Below are 20,390 nucleotides of genomic sequence, written 5' to 3'. Positions count from 1 at the left end.
ATATGATAGTAAAGGGGCATATTTTACTTCTTGCTCACATGGAAACGGACCATGTAAATATACACTCATTTACACATGCAAATTAGTTCATAAGATATCTGTGAATGTTTTCTGTATTAAAGAAAGATATGATCTTAAATGTACAACCCAGAGCCTTTATTTGCATAGCAGTGTTCACTTTTTTTGTATTATAAACATACCATAGGGACATAACAGACACCTGGACCTTAATGTGTTGTGAAAATTTCACCCTGTTTATTTTCATAAGCCATACAGCAGCAAAAACATTTTTATAACTGAAGAATACAGTACAAAATATTGTTTAGGTTTTGCAAAAGCTGTGTACAGTATATTCAATATGTGAACTACTTTACAATATCTCTCCCGTTCATTTTAACAGATATTAGGAAAAAATATAAGTCAACAGTTATTTCTTAAATGTTTTGCTATGTTTAATTGTTTTAGGAAAGCAGCTTGTTGTCCCCAATCCCCCACACAACATTGTGCACACGCATTAATTAAGCACACGTTTAATATCTCATTTATGCAATGTTATGATATGAATGAGCAAGCAAACCCTGAATTTATAGTGTGAAGAATGTACAACAGCCTATCACATGTTTTAAGTCATTTCAGTGAACATATTATAAATTTATATTCCAGCAATAGGTAGATAAGTATTTAATATACAATTGTTCAAATGTGGTTCATGCTTCAAGAAATTGCCCCAAAAAACAAACAAAAATTACCACCCAACATATCATCTTTACACACAGCATGGTAATACAAATACAAAAATACTGCAGAATTCTTTTAAAACTTTTTGCCATTGTAATGGCAATACCCATACTTACAACGAATATGGCTTTTCTGGTGGTTGATCACACTGATGTTTCCTGTTCCAAATAAGATATCTGAGACAACAAGAGAAAAGCCTCTCTTTCTTCATCCATACCTGTGTTTTTCTCTGTGTTGGTAATACCATTCATTTGGCACATAGCAATTTGCTAGAAATAGAAAAACATACTGACCAGTCAGCACTCACAGTGCATGTGTGAAACATGCTACATTTAATACATTTGAGGATGGAGTAGTTTCTTTGTATTACCCTGTGTTCTGAAGGGGAGGCTAAGAAAGGTCTGGGCTTCGCAAACATTCGCAGGAAAGACTGTATCTTATCCACTAAAGGATAAACTGTGCCTGTCCTCAAGTCTTTTTTTTTCATTGGTCCTAAGAAAATGAAGTCCATTAAGACGATTTATGCCATTTCAGGGATTTTTCTCAATTCTAAGTTTAAATTCTGCATTTATTTTTTTTTTGTTGTTGTTAATAAGAGTAGGACCTCCACTAATGATTAAGTCATACCTGTGATGAAACTGACAAGGAGTCCAATAAAAACCACAACAGACGAGTTGAGCGCACTATACCACATGTATGAAAGTGAGTATATTCCATGCAGCCCAGCTGGTTTACTAAAAAAAAAATCAGAGGAACAATAAGAAAGAGTATGACATATGCTTCATTAAAGAAAAAAAAGCAATATCTATCTGCATATGTGGAGAAAATGCTTCACCCCCACTGAGCTCTCCTCTAAAATTGAGAGCACTGCATAACCATGGAATATGTGTTTTTTCATAAAAGAAAAAAGATAAAAATCAAACAAACGAAAACCACATTTATCTGAATCACATTAGACTTAGAAATGTGTTACTTGTAGCAATAAAGGAAAAATGAGATTGAGTAAGGGCCAATTTGCATACAGTATTTCTTTTATTATACATATTTACTTTTTAATGATTATTCCACAATAATTAAATTATGTAAAAACACCAGTATACATTTTTTTAAGTTGTACAAAAAATATACTGTAATAGCCAAATTATACTATTAAATGCATAAAAATATGTATGTGTGCTGAAGAATTCAAACACAAAACAGTAACAGGTTCATCTATAACAACCAAGATAATTAAATCAGCATTGGCATAACACTAAACAGTCAATCAGAGGTTGCCCAAAAGAGGAACATATGCTATCATGAGGCCAAGACAGTTTTAATAGGAAAATATGCATCAGCTGCAATTTAATTTCTTAACAATTTTATGTAAACATTTACATCACAAAGTCAGTCCTGAGAGTTCATCAAAGAACTTGAAAGACTTCTGACAAAATATGATAAAGTGCTATGGACAGATAAAAGAAAAAGAAAACATTTTTGTTTAAATGGAAAATGGTATGATTACAGCAGACCTTTAGGGAGAATTAATGCATAGCCAACAACATGCTATGATGCTGCTTGTCCACAAATGCACATAGAAGAATATTATAACAGTTGTGTGCGTGCACCTTCTCACTGCCACAAATGTGTTAAAATGTGGAAGACACATTTCATTGTAAGCTGTTTAATGACACATAAATGCACATTCACATTTGTTTGTTTATAGTTCTATTAGAAACTCTCTAATTAAATTTGAGTTTGTATAGTACCTTTGTTCACTGGTGACTGTAGTTAAGATAGTAGTCACTGTAGCTATGGTTGTATTCTCTTCTGTTGTTGTATAGGTACAGTTATAGGGATGCACAGTGATGTTAGTTGACATCTGTGTCACAAATCCACCAGTTCCCACCCAGAAAGATATGACCAGACCAGCAATTAGTCCTGCTACTGCACCCTGCACAAATGCAAAAATTACAAGTTAGTCCTCTGACACAGCTCACTGTTTGTTATGATAATATTTGCCAAGTATACCTACAGTGCTATTGGCCCAGGGGAAAAATATTCCAAGACAGAATAGTCCAAGCAAGGGTCCTCCTACCATACCAAAGATACTGAGTGCTGCCTTAAATTGAATAATAGATTACATTTTGGTTATAATGACAATTGCAACATCATATTTCAACAGCATATTTCAAAACATAAATGTTTTCTACTTTGCACGGTAGCCCTGAAGAGTAAGATGAAAAAAGGTGAAATTGCATTTCTGAGAATAATTTCCACATTATTCATTTTTTTCTGCCTTTATAATCATACATCAAATATTTCTAGCTCTACCTGCACAATTGTAGACATCAAAAACATTTTAAAATGGCTGAATAAATACAGACTTGTATGTATCCTTCTGTTTTTCTATTATAGGTTTGCGATATTATCACCATACATGCATTGTTATGACATAAAACAAAAATATCAATTCAAATATTTATTTATTTCAACATTATTTTTTTATTCATTCATTTTTGTATTTCATTATATCTGTGTGTTAATTGAGTATGAAGTCCTAACTCTGAAGCAGGGTTAGTCAGCTTGAGAAACAGCAAAAGACCCAGTGGTTCCCATGCCTGTACAGTATTACCAACAGAGGAGGGACACAGAGACGTGTTACCTGTTTTTTATCAGCAGCACATTGGCTGTATTAAACAGGGTTAATGAGAGGGGATAATTGTGGTAATAAATAAATGTGGAAATGTAATAATAAAAAATGAAGATAAGTGGAAAACTGAAATAAATGTAGAAATGTGAAAATAATGATGACAATTGCATTGTTTATTTTAGGATTTATTTATTTATAATCATGGTATATTTATTCAATTAGTTTTTTTGTTTGTTTGTTTGTTTATTTGTCACACTATTTGTCCTTCACAATAGGCTACATTCTCCAGGGGAAACGGAAGGTAATTTTTTCTGAGGAGCAAAGTGCTAAGAAATAGCACGCTATAAGAGTTTTGACCACAAGGGAGCAGTCATTTTACATTATTTTGTATGTGGTGTTAATATTAACACAGACCATTGTTTCTTTTTAATTATAAATATTTAAGAACAGCTGAACATTTTATCTCACATATGATTCCAGACATTAAAAAAACTTGTACAACATGCTAATTCTTAGCACTTAGCTCCTCAGAAAAAAATTTCCATTTCCCCCTGAAGCCTGGAAAGTCTGAACTCAACTGGGAAAACATTTGAGGAAATTTTTTTTTTCATGTTTCTGAATAAATGATGTGAAACTTAAATATTTCCATGCAGAGCTTCTGTACACTTTATTTTATGCCTTCTGAGAGTTTTTAATCTCAATTCAATTTATGACAATATAAAATTTTATGAAAATTGCTTACCTGTAAAACAGAACTGTTCATGAAATGGACAACATAGGCCATAGCAAGGCATACAAGGCCGTATGAGAAAGCTAGATTGGGAATACAAACAAGTTAAGAAAAATGTATTGTCTTAATTGTTTGGCTAAACATTTTGAGTTTTAATAATTTTATAAGGAAGTGTGTTATTTTTCCCCTAAATCAAATCAAATGACAAGCTCTTTGTAAACACTCACCAAATATCTTTGACAACAGAGTGGCTCTAGCCTCTGTCATAGAAGGAAAACATGGTTTGACAAGATCTTCCATTGTTACTGTAGCCAAGGAATTGAAAGCTGAGGATATTGTGCTGCAAAGGAAGGGAATGGCACACGCAGTTTGATTTTAGTTACAAAAAAGAAATAATATGAAATTTATATTCTAAGCTTTTACTTGTTTGAGCTTTAATCCTTCTTGTTGCTGCAATATTATGATCAGAAGCCCCTAACTTTTAAAATAAGTAATTTACTCTCATGTATGCCAAACTCACATGGCTCATTTAGTCCAAATGCAGAGTATATGAGAAATCTTCCTTCAGGATTTTTTACTCATGTCTTGACCAGTTTAATCTTAAATTTATAACTAAAACATTTGCAGTAATCTATATGAATTATACAGCACTGCACATAATATAATGAACTGGACTGAAGCCTTCAGGCTAAAATTTTCATTTTGCTTAGCTCATAAAGGTCACAAAACAACTTTGTCCTTTCACCCAGTCTCATTCAGGACCTATCCAACAGGACCTGTTTTTTCAGCCTAGATGACATTTCTTGTTGGCTCTCGCAGTCATTCTTTTCAGTGTGGCTTCAATTTACAAATATCAATACATTTTTAATGACATTACATTTGATCAGGTAAAAGTAAATTATTTTGTTTTTATGGCTTTTAATTAAATAAAACATTTAAATTTAATTTAAATTTAATTAGCAACATTTTGTTTTCTGTTTTATTTGCCTTTTACATGTGGCCTTAATATAGTTAAAGCATTGACAAATGTTAGTACCCTCACCTCTGAATCATCTGATATTTTTACGTAATATCTTACACTAAATGTGAAATGGGGCATTACATAATAATCTGGTAGTAATTCTTCTATGGAAAACATCTTTTACTAAATTAAATGTTAAATAAAAATGTAATTTTTTTTCAGGTTTAGGCATAAATTTCAAATGAAATGAGTTTAATTAGGTCCACACAACAATTACACAACAATCTTCAGCACATACATGGACTTGACTTGTGCATACAACCCAAAACAGCCCAGTAAATTAGTAAAATTTTGAATTTCCTACAAAATGTTGTAGTTGCTGAGTCATACCTCAGTGATGCACTGAATAAACATGCAACAAACAATCCAGGCAGCCCAGGGAAATCCTGCAGCATGTCCATGACGAAGTAAAGAACCATCTGTAGTGTAATATTACATGTTAGTAAAATTATGTCAGCATTAGCGTTAGCATTCTAATACTGTAGTGACACTGACCTGGTCTTTAGATTTGATGTTTTGTTTGTCTAAAGGGCTGTTATCACCATAACATGCAAACATAACAAGACCCATTAGACAGCTTAGACCCAAAGCAACCTGAAGGCAAGGAAATACCATGTAGCATGACCTGCAAGGAAATGTAAAGACAGTTAAATCTGGGCAATAAAAGTACCCAATTTTAATTCCAGTGCAAGTTTGTAGCATTGCATTTTGTCTTTAAAAGGAATCATAACCTAATACTGCCCACTTATGGTTCATGATCCAAAATACATGTACAGTTAATATTTTCACATGGCCAACCTCTTCAAACCTCAGAATTAAACAGGACGTTTTGGTTATCTTGCATTCAAACTGATTTATTTAAATAAATCTGATATCCTAGTTGGCTACCCTGTCTTATGCCTTATTCAAAAAGCACTCTAGACTGCTGAGGGGCTGAAAATTCTTTATGTAAATGCTGTACTCAAATTTGAAATTTCTGTATGATTATTTTCTTATACAGATCACAATGACTGAAGGGTGAAAGGAAAATCAAAAACTTTACATAATACTTTAAACTATATTTAAATACAAAATATATATATATTTATTTATTTATATGAGCAAATTAACATGGCAAAAACAGAAAGGTCAGATTCAGATGGCATAAACTAAGGTTCCTGCAGGATCTCAACCTTGCAGAGGTTGGTGTCCCTCTTACCATATTGGATTCAAATCATGAAAGCCTTGACAAGTAGTTCCTTTTTATATGGTACGTTAAAGGAGACAGAATGCTAAACTCTGCACTTCTGTGGTCCCACAATACTTGAGCCTGACATACCTGTTTTATAGTACACTTACATTACAGCCTCTTTTTCTGTACGAGAACTGAGGTATCTCTGCACCTGTGCCTGATTCACCCCATACAAAGACAGCATTAGGAACACTCCTCCAACTGCTAATGTCCAAAAGGTGTGCCTCACTGTAGGGTCTGGATTCAGGCTTAAAAAAAATAAACACATAAAAACATATGAAAGGGCAAATAACCTCAAATATATAAACACATATAACACATACATACACATATAAAGATACATATGAAACACAGTAACATGTAAATATCAGGTATAAGGTATACATTTGTTTGCATTAACTTTACTAAAAAGAAAGGTTTCTCACTTAATGCCAGAGAAGTGGTCTCCCTCTGTTACTTTACTCCAAAAATTTGAAAGACCTCCAACTTGATGCACACCCACAATAATGACAGCCAGCTGACCTGCAAACATCACCACTGTTTGAAAAACATCTGTCCAGATCACTGCCTTCAGTCCACCCTGCAAGATAGTTGCAAAGGTTTGTCACAAGTCCTCCAGACAGTTATTAAATAGCAGAAGGAAATTTATAATAATAATTTTAAAATGTTTACCAAAGTTGTGTACACTGTACAAACTAATCCAGTTGCTAATACAGCTCCCCATAAGTCAAAACCAGTAACTAAATAAATAATAAAAACCACAAAGCAAATTATGAGGATGCACATGTGTAGAAATAATAAATCTAGATAATAGAAATATGTATATTCTTTATTCATGCTTTAAAACCAAAATTAAAAGAATTCACCTGCATTCAGTGCAAGGGACGGAGTGTATATACCAACTCCCATGTAAATTACCTGCCATACCAAATCTTTTTATTAGTTTAAGATGTACAATAATTAAACATTCAGTGCGTTATAACAGTGCAGTGTTAATATGTTTAAGATCTAATATTCTTCTTCTAAACTGGTACTTACCATCTGAAATATAAAGGTAACTGTTCCACAGATCCGGACTGTTTTACAAAAACGTAGCTCCAGATACTGAGGGGCACAAGCAATGAAATAGAGAGTAAACGTTTTGGCAGATCCTGTATTACTCTGTGTATCCAGTAATAAAATTATAATATTAATTTGAAAAACAAATTGTGCTGTGCAGACAATTAACAAGAAATGTGAGTTAGCAGTGATGTACCTGGTAAGCACTAGTGAGATTCAATCTGTAGAAGACAGGAATGAAAATATGGGCAGGAATGAGGAGTCCCAGAATGTAGGAGCAGCCTATGAACCAGTACTGTGTGCCATTAGTGTAGACTTCTGCTGGTGTGCCAACTATTGCAACAGCTGACTGGAAAGTGGCCATGAGTGAGAGAGAAAGGGGCAGGCACTTCATGTTCCTGTCAGCCAACAGGAACTCCTGAGTGGTCCTCTGTCGACCTCCAGACAGGGCATAATATAGCCCTATGGCCATGGAGGCCACAAGAAGAAGGGCAAACAACACAAAGTCTACTGTAGTGAAGCTCTTATGTGCAATGACATCCATACCTCTTGCATCTGAGTTTTAGTTATAGGATGGACATACAGGTTCTCACAAAACTATGGAAATGTTGGAAACGTGTGCTGACATCCATATGGACTGATACGCACCTGCAACTTCAACAAGAGTTACATAAATATTATTCATTATACAGAGTATATTATATTTATGTAGAAACACTATAAGAATAAAAATAAGTATTCATGTAATAATCTTTTCTATAGTTTTAAATAATATAAACAATTTCTATAGTTAACTGTAGGCTGTAGTACAAGTAAAACAAATTACTACATGAGACGGTACTACATAATGTATGGATAAAATACAGATTAATAATATTACCATAGAATTATTCTTGTAAATAAACATGTAGATCATGTCCGATTAAGAAACTTGTCACAGTTTCAGCATAACCTCACATGTTAACCTTCTATTCTTTAGTCTTTGTTGGATGAAATGTTCTGGGTAAATGGGAATTTCAAAAGGTCTGCCGCTCACTTCAGGGTGTAATCCCGCCTGGACCCACATCGACCCTGAATTGGATAAGCGGTTTCAGACAATGAATTAATGAATTAGAATGGGAATTTCAAATATTTTTGTACTTGTTCTGTGATGAAAACAAACATATCTACAGTGAGATACGAACTGTGCTAATTCAGAAAAACCTCATTGATGGCAGTAGGAGGGAAAAAAAAAGATTGTGGATCCCAGTGCTGATTTGTACATGTGAATGAATGAAAGAATGTTAAGGCGCTAAATGTGGAGCAAGATGAATTAAGTGAGCAAAAGGAGTCATGTTTGGAAAACAATGAGCAAGATTCACTTTTAATGCCATTTTCTGGTTTGATGGTTTTTTGTTTGTTTATGTTTTTATACTTAAAAATTACCTTCAGAATTTAGACAAAAATAATTCCATAAAGAATTTACATCACCCTAATTTCCTATATAAGTACAGTGAGTGAATCTACTTCTAATATGAATGGTTTTAACAGGTCAAAACTTTTTTTTCAGACCCTCTTCTTAATTTAATAATTTTAGGGTTTCAAAATGTGTGAAAGCCCTTAAAATACACACCTTTCAGCTACTGTTTCAATGTCACACGAGGCTCACTTACCACTACAACAACTTCAAAAGTACTTCCTTGTTCACGTGTATATTCCCCCCGCACATTTTAGAAGACTGCGTATTCCGCTCAATTAAATCCATATCCTCAGGACAAAAGAGATACATCTGCAGTTGGTTTAACCCCATCCCAATAACTAATATTCGGCTAAACACTGAATGTCAGCCTTTCACTCGGCTCGTTTACATGCGTTTCTTGTTCTGCCAATTCTCAGGCAAAACACTATCACCCCTTTTATTTTTCACACTCCTGTTTCCAGCGGAAATGTATTTTTCGGAGCGCGTGGGCATACATTCAGAATTGAGATGAACATCGGGAAACACGCTTCCACGCTTTAAACACACACTCATGATAAATCTGCTCTGCGCAAACTGAGGTGCGTGTTGATGCTCCTTGTGGCGTTGTTTACGTATGACGTCACCGCTCGCCGTGAACTCACGTCTGTGTGGGCTACGCAAAAAGCGCCGAATTTGAACCGATACGAAGACGGAGCTCGCGGAGGAACGGACACAGCGGGGAAATGGACATCGTGGGGAAACAAGGTGAGTCTTCAAGAGCTTATACAACACAACGAGCAGGGTTAACACACAGAGATCAATAAGCGTGCTATTAGGACACGAACCGAACTATTTTCGAAGGTAACAGAGGGGAGGAGTTGTTAGCGGAATGTTATCACTATGCTAACATTAGTTGTTAATAAAATAGCCCTACGTTTTAAATACGCGTTTTCATCTGTCGAAAAAAAACCCAGCGGTTCAAAGCAGTCAATTTACACATAATATCTGGCACATTAATACAGTATTAATTTGCTGTTTCGGTGTTACACCGAATTCTGTGACCCTAGATGTCGCTGCTTCGTGTCCAGTATAGGGGTCACCATTTCTGACAGCTTCCGTCCGAATGTGTGACCTCCCTGAATATTAATTACATAAATGTCGGTTTATATGGAGATTCAGTGGGGGTCAAAAATTCTGACGGCAGCTGTCAGAAATTGTGACCCCCTATTCCAAGGCGATCAAGTAGCGCCCTCTAGGGTCACAGAATTCAACTGCCACAGATTTAACACTGGGTATATTTCTCACACCTCCACTTAGCCAATAAGATTCTAAGGCCAGAACTATATGCTTTGTAAAACTACACTGCTTTAGACAACGTTTGTTCTGTAGTGTAGAGCACACATGAATAAAAAAAAAACTGTGGGATTACATTCAGTGGTGGACAGTAACAAAGTAAATGTAATTTGTTACTTTACTTAAGTACTTTTTGTGTATCTGTAGTATACAGATAAATACAGAAGTATTTACACTTGGGGTTTTACTTTAACCCCACTACATTTCAATGTCAAATAACTTACTTTACTCCACTACATTATGAAAATCTGATGATCCTTTTGGTTTGTGTGAATAAAACAAAAGTAACTTGACCAAACACATCTCCCTGCTTCACAAAGCTCTCCATGTGACACCCCGCGATTCCATTGCTAGGAGATGAAAGAACACAATCGCTGCGCTAAAAGAAGTGAAAATGTTTCTTTGAACAAAACCAATATTACCAAAGACAGGCTTTTTATCAACTGTTTTGTGCATTTTAGATTGTAAGTAATCACTTTCATTTTTTAGAACAGTTATTCATTCATTCATTCATTCATTATCTGTAACCCTTATCCAGTTCAGGGTAGCGGTGGGTCCAGAGCCTACCTGGAATCATTGGGCGCAAGGCGGGAATACACGCTGGAAGGGGCGCCAGTCCTTCAGAGGGCAACACACACATTCACATTCACTCACACACTTAAAACTATGGACACTTTCAAATCACCAATCCACCTACCAACGTGTGTATTTTGGACTGTGGGAGGAAACCCACGCAGACATGAGGAGAGCACACCACACTCCTCACAGACTCCTCACCCAGATCGGAAATTAAACCCATAATTTCCAGGTCCCTGGATCTGTGACTTGTACCATTTTAGTATTTGGCTGCATTTGCGTCATCCTTAACTACTGTTCATTCATATACCCTGTTTACGGATCTGTAGATGTCACAAATCATTTACCAAAAATTAGTACAGAGAGATTAACAAGTCCAAAAGACAAAACGAGTATAAGACAGAAAAACAATACCGTAGCCTGTTTAAGAATTTGTCTCAGAAATGCACGAATAACTCAAACCATACTCTGTAACTATGAGGTTCCATACAGGGAGCTTAAAGGAACACTGTAATATTTTTACCCTAAAATTAAAGCTTAAATTATTGTGATGCTTCACTGACCTGTAATAGGGAGAATAGAGCCTCTGTCATTGCTACTCTGGGCTCAGCACTGCAGACACTGCACAAAAATTATAATAGGGCATTAGAGCCATAATACGTCATGGTACTTTTACTTTTGATACGTAAGTACATTTGAAGGTAAATACTTTTGTACTTTTACTCAAGTGGAGATCTACAGCGAGAACTTTAACTTTTACTGGAGAATATTTTACCTTGAGTAGCTGTACTTAGATACTCACATACATGGTTTGTATAATTTGTCTACCACGGGTTCCATTGCACAACATTATAGTAAATTATCTTTTTTTACATGTATGTTTGTATTTCTTTTGATTTACAATCCAGGCATAAATTGAATTTAGGACATGTACAGATTTCACATGTTTTAAAATATATTAATTTTTTAATTAAGGAAAATGGCACTTGGGACTTTGCCAGGCCTTACATTTGATTTCAGTCAGTAAGGATGAAGTGCTTTTTTTTTTATTAAAGCAGAAAGTCTAATAATATTAGTATTTCAAATTCTGTGGAAAATCTTTGCTTTTTTCATTTGCTGACGGCAAAAATAATACTGGGAAGCCTATTTGTATCAAAAAAATTACCATCAATATGGCTTCTGATCATGGTCATTCAGGTTTCACTCTTAACTTAAGTGATTGCCCATGCCTGTGTTTGTGTATAAGATGCAGGGAGAGATAATAAGAATGAGAAGTAGTTAATATCCTATCCTTTTTTTAGCTATGTGTAATATTTTCCAGTTTTTAAAATCAGACATTCTCTTTCTTATTGCATTATTAGATGTCGTTAAAAAAGTAACTTTAATTTCAAGTATACATAACCTTTTGTCTCTCAGGTATATATGATCATCTGTTAATGTTGGAAAAGGCTGGAATCCCAGGCCAAGGAAAGCAAAAGCAGGACCATTTTGATGACCTACAAGCAGCCATAGTAACGCTCCGTGCAAAAAGAGACAGACTTTGTGCTGAAACTGCAGCATTAAAGGTACAGGAGGAGGAGAGCATCATGTCTGTTCTATCATGAATTATATTACATTAATTATACCTTATCATACATAATTTGTCTCAGCCACATCCAAACTATTGTCATTTCAGAATATAAAATCTAAACTGGACCAAGGACTGCCAATAGAAGAAGACACAATTCAGCTTGAGCGGGTTGTACTAAAATCTCAGCTAATGAAGCTGAAGGACCTTCAAACTGCCTATCACCTCATAGGTAAACATCACAAAGATTTTATTGTATTATCTCCATCATACATTACAGGAAATACCATGGAACATGAATGGCAGGTTCAGTGTAACAAGAGCAGTCAACAAAAACCATTTAAATCGTATAATTAGACAAAATCAAATAGAACATGATATGAAATATAGCAGTAGCCATAAGGCAACAATTAAAGTGTTGATGTTAAATATACATTATGGTCAATAGCAATTGCATTACACCCCTTTCTTAGGTGGATATGATCTGGTGGAGAGTACACAAGGTAAAGGTGTATGTGTGTCGTTTCATACTGCCTATGAGGGTGTATACTTGGAGACATATAATGTGGAAATGGACCTTACACGCACAGTTCAGATCAGTCGTCACAATATCCCTCCGTGTATTCCACTGGAAAGACTTGCCAAGGAGAATCTACAGACTGATTTTAAAGCCTTCCTTGAAACCCTAAGCCTGCACCTTAGTGCTTTAGCCGGACGCAAGCAGCAGATTTTGCTAATCAAGGTATAACAAGCATACACTTATTTGAAGAACTTAGTTCATGTGTATCAACATCCAAAAGACCTTTGTTTAGACGTGCTTCTTTGCACAGATTTATGCACTTTCAATTTGCATATATTTATGCTGACCAAGTTTATTTCTATTCATTGAGCTACAGGAGCTCATTGGGACAGTAGAAGTGATTGAGAGAAATCAACTTTGCAACTTTCTCACCTTGAAGTGCAAATCCCAAGATGAAAGAAATACAGCTGTTCTGTGTACACTGGAGTATGGTGACCTCACCCAATGTCTGCCTAGTCATGTTACAATTGAGAGCAAAGGTAAGACATTTTTTGATTTGTTTAATGGAACACTATATAGTATTTTTACTTAAAAATGAGAGCTGTGAGCCAGGATTAGTGGCTGCTTACTTGGAAACAGATTCTTGCAACAAGTGCCGTTCTCTAGTTGCTGTGTGGTTATAAAGGCCAGAGTTACACTTTGTGTCAGAGGAACCCAAGCTTTGTTGATGACATAGTGTTAGAATCAGGTTCTCAGAGTTACTAATGAACGAGGGCCAGTGGTAGCGTCTGCTAACTCACATTTTAGCGTTGGACATCTATTCTGGTAATTTGTGATTCTGTTGGTTGCTGTGTGGTTATAATGGCTACATTTATACCAAAATTACACTAAACTGTAGTAATGACTCTGTCTAGTGTTTTTGTGAGAGATGTATGATTTGTCATGAAGTAAACATCGTTTTATTCAATTACACACATTCCCCAAGCTCAATATTGAGGTAGTGTGAGTGTATCGCTGGAAGTCCTGAGCGTGTTTTTCAGTTGAGGCTCCCAGAGCCATTTGTGACTGTTGTAACTATTTCTCGGCTCAGAATGTGTGTGTAATGTGAGAGTAATTGTCTGTCTATGAGATGGGTATGTGTGTGAGACTTGATTTCATGACAGGACTGTAAACATGAATTACACATTACAGGTAGAGGGGAACTCGGTGAAAAAAAAGCCTCTTCTTACATTGTATTCCTTTAAGTAGCAAGAATGCCAGATTATAAAGTTTAATTAAATATGCTTCTGTTTGCATATATTATATAAAACAGTATAAATGATACTTTATAATATTTACCAATCTCTCTCATCATTGCCTTTTCTTTTTCTTTTTATAAAAAGAGGAAACACTCCCTGGATCCCCACAATGGAAGAAAAATCAGGTGTTACTCATGGAGTCTCCAGTTCACAGAGCTCTTTTGACCATGAGGAAAACGGGAAGCATTGTCTGAGTAACTGTAGCTGACTTTTAAAGGACTTCTTAACATATTCAACTCATATACATCGAGATCAAGGAAAATAACTAAACCATAATTTGCACCCAACAAGACTAGCAAGTAGTTTAAAGAACATCTTTGTAATTGCATACCAAGCATTCACATACTTTTCTTAAACTAATATGAGCCTAAAATAGAAAGGCAGCTGGAGCTATGCAGTCTATACTCAAAATGTGTCAAGAGTCTTGAGGAAATTCTTCATTTTCTGTTGAATTATTTCTCTCTGGATTAGTTTCATTCGTCCTGTTCTTTGTCTCTCTTGCTCTTCTTGGCATGCCAGCTCCTTTTGAGAAATGCTGTCTATTAATGCAATGTCCTTCAGTTGTATGATTGATAATGGCCCTGTTTTTGAAGGTTTTGGTGGTTTTAGAGAGACAGAAGAACCTTGCAGCAGAGCAGATGACATTGCTGACTTTGAGTGCCTCATTTCTAAAAGCTGATCCTTTTCATTTGAAAGAAATTCACTTGCAAGTGTGCCTCTGATTGCTGGAGCTGATCTTGAAATACGGATATGTTGCAAGTCACTTTTTGTCTCAGATATAGCTCTCATTGTGTTGTTAATAGTTGCATAAGGTTCACAGACTCTCAGGTGCAGCAACTTTTTGTGTTCCATTAATATTAATTCCCGTTCTTGACAAAGCAGTTTGAGACTTAATCTATATTTTCTGTGAATTTCTTCCAGTTTCCATTGAAGGCGAGTGTCCTCTTTGTGATTCATTAGTCTCACATCCATGAACACCAAAGGTCCTTTAAAGTTTGCTTTTGTAGTCATGTTGATCTATTGTCTTGAAGTACAGCTGAGAGTGGCTATTAGAGCCAGGTCAGTTGCGTGCTGTATTGTGTATAGAATCAGTTTCCAAATATTAAAATGATGTTTCTTTCCAGTGAAAACATGTAAATATGGTCTTGTAATCTTTAATAAATATAAATAACATACCTTTTTATTTGCAGTCTTTTTACCAATCCATGTTGTCTCCTTTCATATTGGAGATGATATGACACACTGAAGGTGGTGCTGCTATGATACTTGGATTTGTAAACATTGAACATTTGTCTAACCAGTTTTCATGGGGTGGGTCTTTCATGCAATAGTATTTCTCATGATAATTTAAACCAAAGCCAAGCCTGTTCATTAAAATGTTAGTGGGGATGGCTAAGGAACATATAGTATAGGTAGCTAAACTGGCAATACAATAAAAAATAGATAAACCATACTCTAAATGGCCTTAGCATTAAAATAACCTTGTTAAACCTTTTTTGAAACAATAAGAAAAAACTCAAGGCGTGTGTTAAAATACATTCATTTATTCATTTTCTGTAACCGCTTATCCAGCTCAGGGTCACAATCACTGAGTGCAAGGCAGGAATACACCCTGGAGGGGGTGTCAGTCCTTGACAGGACAACACAGACACACACATTCACTCACGTCTATGGACACTTTTGAATGGCCTATTCACCTACCAACATGTGTTTTTGGACTGTGGGAGGAAACTGGAGCACCCGGAGGAAACCCACGCGGACACAGAGAGAACACACCACACTCCTCATAGACAGTCACCCGGAGCAGGATTCGAACCCACGACCTCCAGGTCCCTGGAGCTGTGTGACTGCGACACTATGCCGCTTGTTAAAATACATACATGGAAAAATTGTGTGGATCAGCTAACAGGCTTCTTCACTGACATCTTCATCATCTCCCTGAGTACCATCATTCCTAAAAGAGTCTCCTCTGTCCTGCCTCAATGACTACCACCCTCTTGTGCACACTCCCATCTTCAAGAAGTGACATAAAACCCTGTCAACCCATTCACTTGACACCCTGCATATCGTCTGAACTGCTCCACAGAAAAAGGCATAACCACAACCCTTCACCTGGCTTTCACACACCTGGACAATAAGGACACCTATTTGTGAATGTTGTTCATAGGCTTGAGATCAGCAATTTTTTCACCATAATTCCTCAGCACCTGGTCTAAACCTACAGGACTTGTGCACATCCCATTGCCGCTGGATACTGGACATTCTGACTGGGAGACCTCAGTCAATCCAGATTGTGCATTAATATCTCTAGCACTATGCTTGGGCTGTTTGGTCAGACCACTACTGTTCCCTATGACTCATGACTGCAGTAATGCACAGCTCATGCCACGTCAATAAGTTTGCCAGTGACACAACTATGGTGGATATCTCACTTTTTTTAGACTAAAGATTGGGTTTGTGAAAGGCGCATTATACATTAGAAATTATTATTATTATTATTATTATTATTATTATTATTACTGTCTCTTCCGTAAGAACGATGGGCCATTGGACAGAGAGGAGGAGTAACATCTAATGGACGGGTGTAGAACCTACAGCCTGTCTCAGAATGTAAACAAGACATGATTGTTGACATCAGAAGAACAGGAAATAAAGCTGTAGTAAAAAAAGTAAAGTACTCAAAATGAACTTTGATATTTGATTTGAGTAGACGTGATTCTGGTGACCCCTAGCGTAAAGCTTTTTGAACGCGAGAGCTCGCCAAACCAGAGGAATTCATTTCATTGGTAAGTTTAACATCCAAATAATAACGTTTATGTTCTTCTTTTAAGACGACCATAGCGTGTGCATAACATTTTCAGTGTTAACTATTTGTTACGGGACGTTATTGGGATAAGAATCAAAGTAGGCGAAATATAAACTATTATATTTCATTCAGACCTAGCCCTTTAGTTTAATCCGCCCTGGTAAGACTGAAGTAATTATTATTGTTGGTAATGGTGTTTACTTTCAAAAGTTCTTAAGTTATACGTAAATCTTTAGATATTTTGCTGGACTGTCAGCTACAACTGTAAAAAGTGAAAGCATCAATTTTGCGTAAACATTACGCAGTCGTTATTTACCCGAAAAAATATGGATGTGTCCGAATTACTCGCTATTCACTATTCCTTATATTATTCACGATATAGTGCACTATTATAGGGAACTGAATTCAGGAGGGTAGTGAATGATTTCGAACGCTATGTTCGGTCTGTAATATTGTCTTTTTATACATCACTGACAGTGTGGCCACATGCTAAACTATGCTGCAGCTCCCAGATGAAGATATTGTAAGTCTAACCTTATAACGTAACGTGTAACATACATTTAAAAAAAAAGGCAAACAAACACGTTCGGGCCGGTTTTAGTGCATTATTTCTTTATTTTTATGTTTTAATATATATATATATATATATACTGTGTTTCTATGCAATTAAACATTTGTTCATTTGATAACACTTTTAGTCATCCATGTTGGCAGTATGTGTGAAAGAACCAGGAGGTCCAGAGAAGCTGCATTTAGGACAGGTCCCCAGACCTGAACCTAAAGATGGAGAAGTCCTCATCAGAATCCATACAACAGCTTTAAACCGGGCAGACCTGTTACAAGTACACATATATCCATGTATATATATATTTTAAATGTATACAAGAGACATGGATTATTCAATAAGAGGTTTGTTTCCTGTAACAGAGGAGAGGTCTTTATCCAGCTCCTCCTGGAGAGAGTGAGATCCTTGGCCTGGAGGCTGCTGGTATCGTTGCTGATTTTGGTCCTGGAGTCAAGAGGAAAATTAGGCCAGGAGATAAAGTCATGGCTTTGCTTTCAGGGGGTGGATATGCACAATATGCTGCTGTCCCCGAGGAACTTCTCATGCCAGTCCCTTCACATCTTTCTCTTGATGAAGCTGCAGCAATCCCAGAGGCCTGGCTGACTGCCTATCAACTTCTGCACTTAATAGGTGTTTAAAAGCCAGTCAAAATCAAATATAGCATTCAGTTTATAGGAAAATATAAACTGTATACATAAAACATATTTTTACCTTAAAATTACAACTTCAAAATCATTGTGCTGCCTCACTGACCTGTAATAGGGAGATTAGAGCCTCTGCGTAGCACCGTCCCTGTTGATTTCAGTACAGTTCTGAAAAAATTAATTAATCTAGGGGGAGCCACAGAAGCAAAAAGAGAAATCTTACATTGTGTACCTTTAAAACCCCAATGAAGATGTTTAATATGTGTTTTATGTGTCCTCTAAAGTTCATCATTAAGATATGGTAAACTGAGTTTTGTTCAAAGCAAAAAAATGCTGAAGTTTATAAGAAACGTGTAACCTGTGTAAAATTGAATAATAATTAATTTGTTATGTCATAGCCCAAGTTAAGGAGGGAGAGTTTGTGTTAATTCATGCTGGAGCCAGTGGAGTGGGCACTGCAGCCATTCAGTTGGCTCGCCTGGGTGGTGCTGTTCCAGTAGTGACTGCTGGAAGCCCTGAGAAACTAGATGTTGCAATGAAGCTAGGTGCAGCAGCTGGGTTCAATTACAAAGAAGGTGATTTCTCTGACAATATTCAGCAGTTTACTGAAGGTAAGTAGTTAAAATCATGTCTTATTTTCTAGTTGAATTTTTCCTCTGACATACTTTTATTTTTGTGTTTATTAACCAATCTTTTTAGTTGCATCTCAGCTGCTGTATTGTGCATTGACATATATGTAAATCTTTTTAAAATGAGACAACAAAACGCTGAGTGGGCTATTTTAAACTGTATATGATAAAATACATGTAAAACTTTAACAATGTTTACCTGCTACATCAAGCTTTTGCTTGATCACTAGTGTGCACTAGGTCACAGAAAGATCAGTGAAATTAAGTGTAATGAAGAAAAGCCTTGATTCAGAACTATTAAATGCAGGCACATTTCACATGTTAAAGTACTGTGTGGTCTTGCAGGCAGGGGAGTGGATGTCATTCTAGACTGCATCGGTGGATCTTGTTGGGAAAAGAACATACGTAGTTTGGCTATGGATGGAAGATGGGTGCTCTATGGTGCAATGGGAGGAAAGTCAGTGGAAGGGGACTTGCTTGGCAAGCTTTTGTTGAAGAGAGGCTACCTTCTCAGTAGCCTTCTCCGGTCACGTAGTCTTCAGGTACAAATTAGTATTGAAACCTAAAATCTAAATCAAGTACATATGAATGTTCATATTTGGTGTCATTGTTGATTATTTAAATATTTGATTTAATATTTTAACACAAATTACATCTTTACATATTTTCAGTATAAAGCTGAACTGATAAAGAGCTTCACTGAACAGGCATTGCCACACTTCCACTCAGCAGACCAACCCATGTCTCTGAGGCCAGTTATTGACAGCATCTTCAATATGGATAACATTGCTGACGCACATGCACACATGGAGGCCAACAGGAACATTGGAAAAATCATAATAAAAATTTCTGACAATTGACCAAAGGAATCAGCATTGGTGAACTGGATTATCTCTAGGTTCTGTTTAATGATTTGTCATGCAGACATCAGAAACTTTTTATGAGACAACACAGTAAAGACTGAAGGTCAGACTACATACTAGATTTTTTAAGTCATGTCAGCTGACAGCCAATGTATGTACTGTATTTTGTCCCCCTGTGCTGCAGTAACAGCCTCTGTGCTTATGTGAAGGCTTCAGAATAAATGTTGGGACATTTCATTTGTATGACGATTTAATGGCATTCAGCCACAAGAACATTTGTGAAGTAATGATGGTGAAAGAATATATCTGGGTCTCAGTACCAACCCAACACTGAACGTATGAAAAGGCATAAAGCACAGAATAAAACTCACTACTGTGTCAGCACCAGATGCAAATTTGACATACCAATGAAAAATGGCAAAGATCCAACAAAATGAACTGGATCTTTCAGTTCCTATTTTGTTATAAAAAATATATATTTGAATACATTCTTGAATTGGAAAAATTGTCATTTGAAATATTACAACTTTATTTTGTTCTTTATAACAACATATTATAAAGTTTTTAATGAAAACATGTAACTTATTGTACACACACACGCACACCCAATCAATCATAACAGTAAAATTACTATTTTTTATCAACACCCATTTTTGACCATAGGCGCATTTTGTAGAACCACAATTACAAACTAAAGTCCTTCTGTTGCTCCGCATACTT

General features: G+C 36.0%; 3 protein-coding genes across 14 annotated transcripts; 2 read left to right on the top strand and 1 right to left on the bottom strand.

Annotated features, from left to right (window-relative positions):
- Nucleotides 1-240: 240 nt before the first annotated feature.
- Nucleotides 241-9,433, bottom strand: slc5a6b (solute carrier family 5 member 6). 10 transcript variants are annotated; one of them, XM_066668607.1, is made up of 17 exons: nt 9,064-9,433; nt 8,292-8,482; nt 7,608-8,065; nt 7,391-7,456; nt 7,219-7,270; nt 7,025-7,092; nt 6,778-6,932; nt 6,460-6,600; nt 5,617-5,746; nt 5,452-5,540; nt 4,328-4,440; nt 4,113-4,183; nt 2,753-2,839; nt 2,487-2,671; nt 1,366-1,472; nt 1,109-1,230; nt 241-1,007 (listed from the first exon to the last, which is right to left on the bottom strand). In XM_066668607.1, the coding sequence occupies exons 3-17, from the start codon at nt 7,953-7,955 to the stop codon at nt 882-884; spliced, it is 1,860 nt and encodes a 619-aa protein (XP_066524704.1). In that variant the 5' UTR covers nt 7,956-8,065; nt 8,292-8,482; nt 9,064-9,433; the 3' UTR covers nt 241-881. The 10 variants fall into 10 exon arrangements, with proteins under 10 accessions (XP_066524704.1, XP_066524711.1, XP_066524719.1 ...); XM_066668614.1 differs by having other exon boundaries at nt 7,608-8,059; XM_066668622.1 differs by having other exon boundaries at nt 7,608-8,059; nt 8,377-8,482.
- A 12-nt stretch (nt 9,434-9,445) lies between these two features.
- cenpo (centromere protein O) lies at nt 9,446-15,305 on the top strand. The gene is made up of 6 exons (XM_066668691.1): nt 9,446-9,614; nt 12,195-12,343; nt 12,454-12,577; nt 12,819-13,087; nt 13,242-13,404; nt 14,248-15,305. Exons 1-6 carry the CDS (start codon nt 9,593-9,595, stop codon nt 14,355-14,357), a joined length of 837 nt encoding a protein of 278 aa, XP_066524788.1. The 5' UTR covers nt 9,446-9,592; the 3' UTR covers nt 14,358-15,305.
- A 1,499-nt stretch (nt 15,306-16,804) lies between these two features.
- tp53i3 (tumor protein p53 inducible protein 3) lies at nt 16,805-20,091 on the top strand. 3 transcript variants are annotated; one of them, XM_066680267.1, is made up of 7 exons: nt 16,805-16,949; nt 17,447-17,492; nt 17,668-17,811; nt 17,897-18,164; nt 18,577-18,789; nt 19,153-19,349; nt 19,479-20,091. In XM_066680267.1, exons 2-7 carry the CDS (start codon nt 17,466-17,468, stop codon nt 19,665-19,667), a joined length of 1,038 nt encoding a protein of 345 aa, XP_066536364.1. In that variant the 5' UTR covers nt 16,805-16,949; nt 17,447-17,465; the 3' UTR covers nt 19,668-20,091. The 3 variants fall into 3 exon arrangements, with proteins under 3 accessions (XP_066536364.1, XP_066536377.1, XP_066536371.1); XM_066680280.1 differs by lacking the exon at nt 17,447-17,492; XM_066680274.1 differs by lacking the exon at nt 16,805-16,949 and having other exon boundaries at nt 17,028-17,492.
- Nucleotides 20,092-20,390: the final 299 nt, after the last annotated feature.

Source organism: Hoplias malabaricus, chromosome 1, assembly GCF_029633855.1.
Source record: "Hoplias malabaricus isolate fHopMal1 chromosome 1, fHopMal1.hap1, whole genome shotgun sequence".
Classification (NCBI taxonomy): Eukaryota; Metazoa; Chordata; class Actinopteri; order Characiformes; family Erythrinidae; genus Hoplias; species Hoplias malabaricus.
This window is presented reverse-complemented; position numbering and strand designations above follow the sequence as displayed.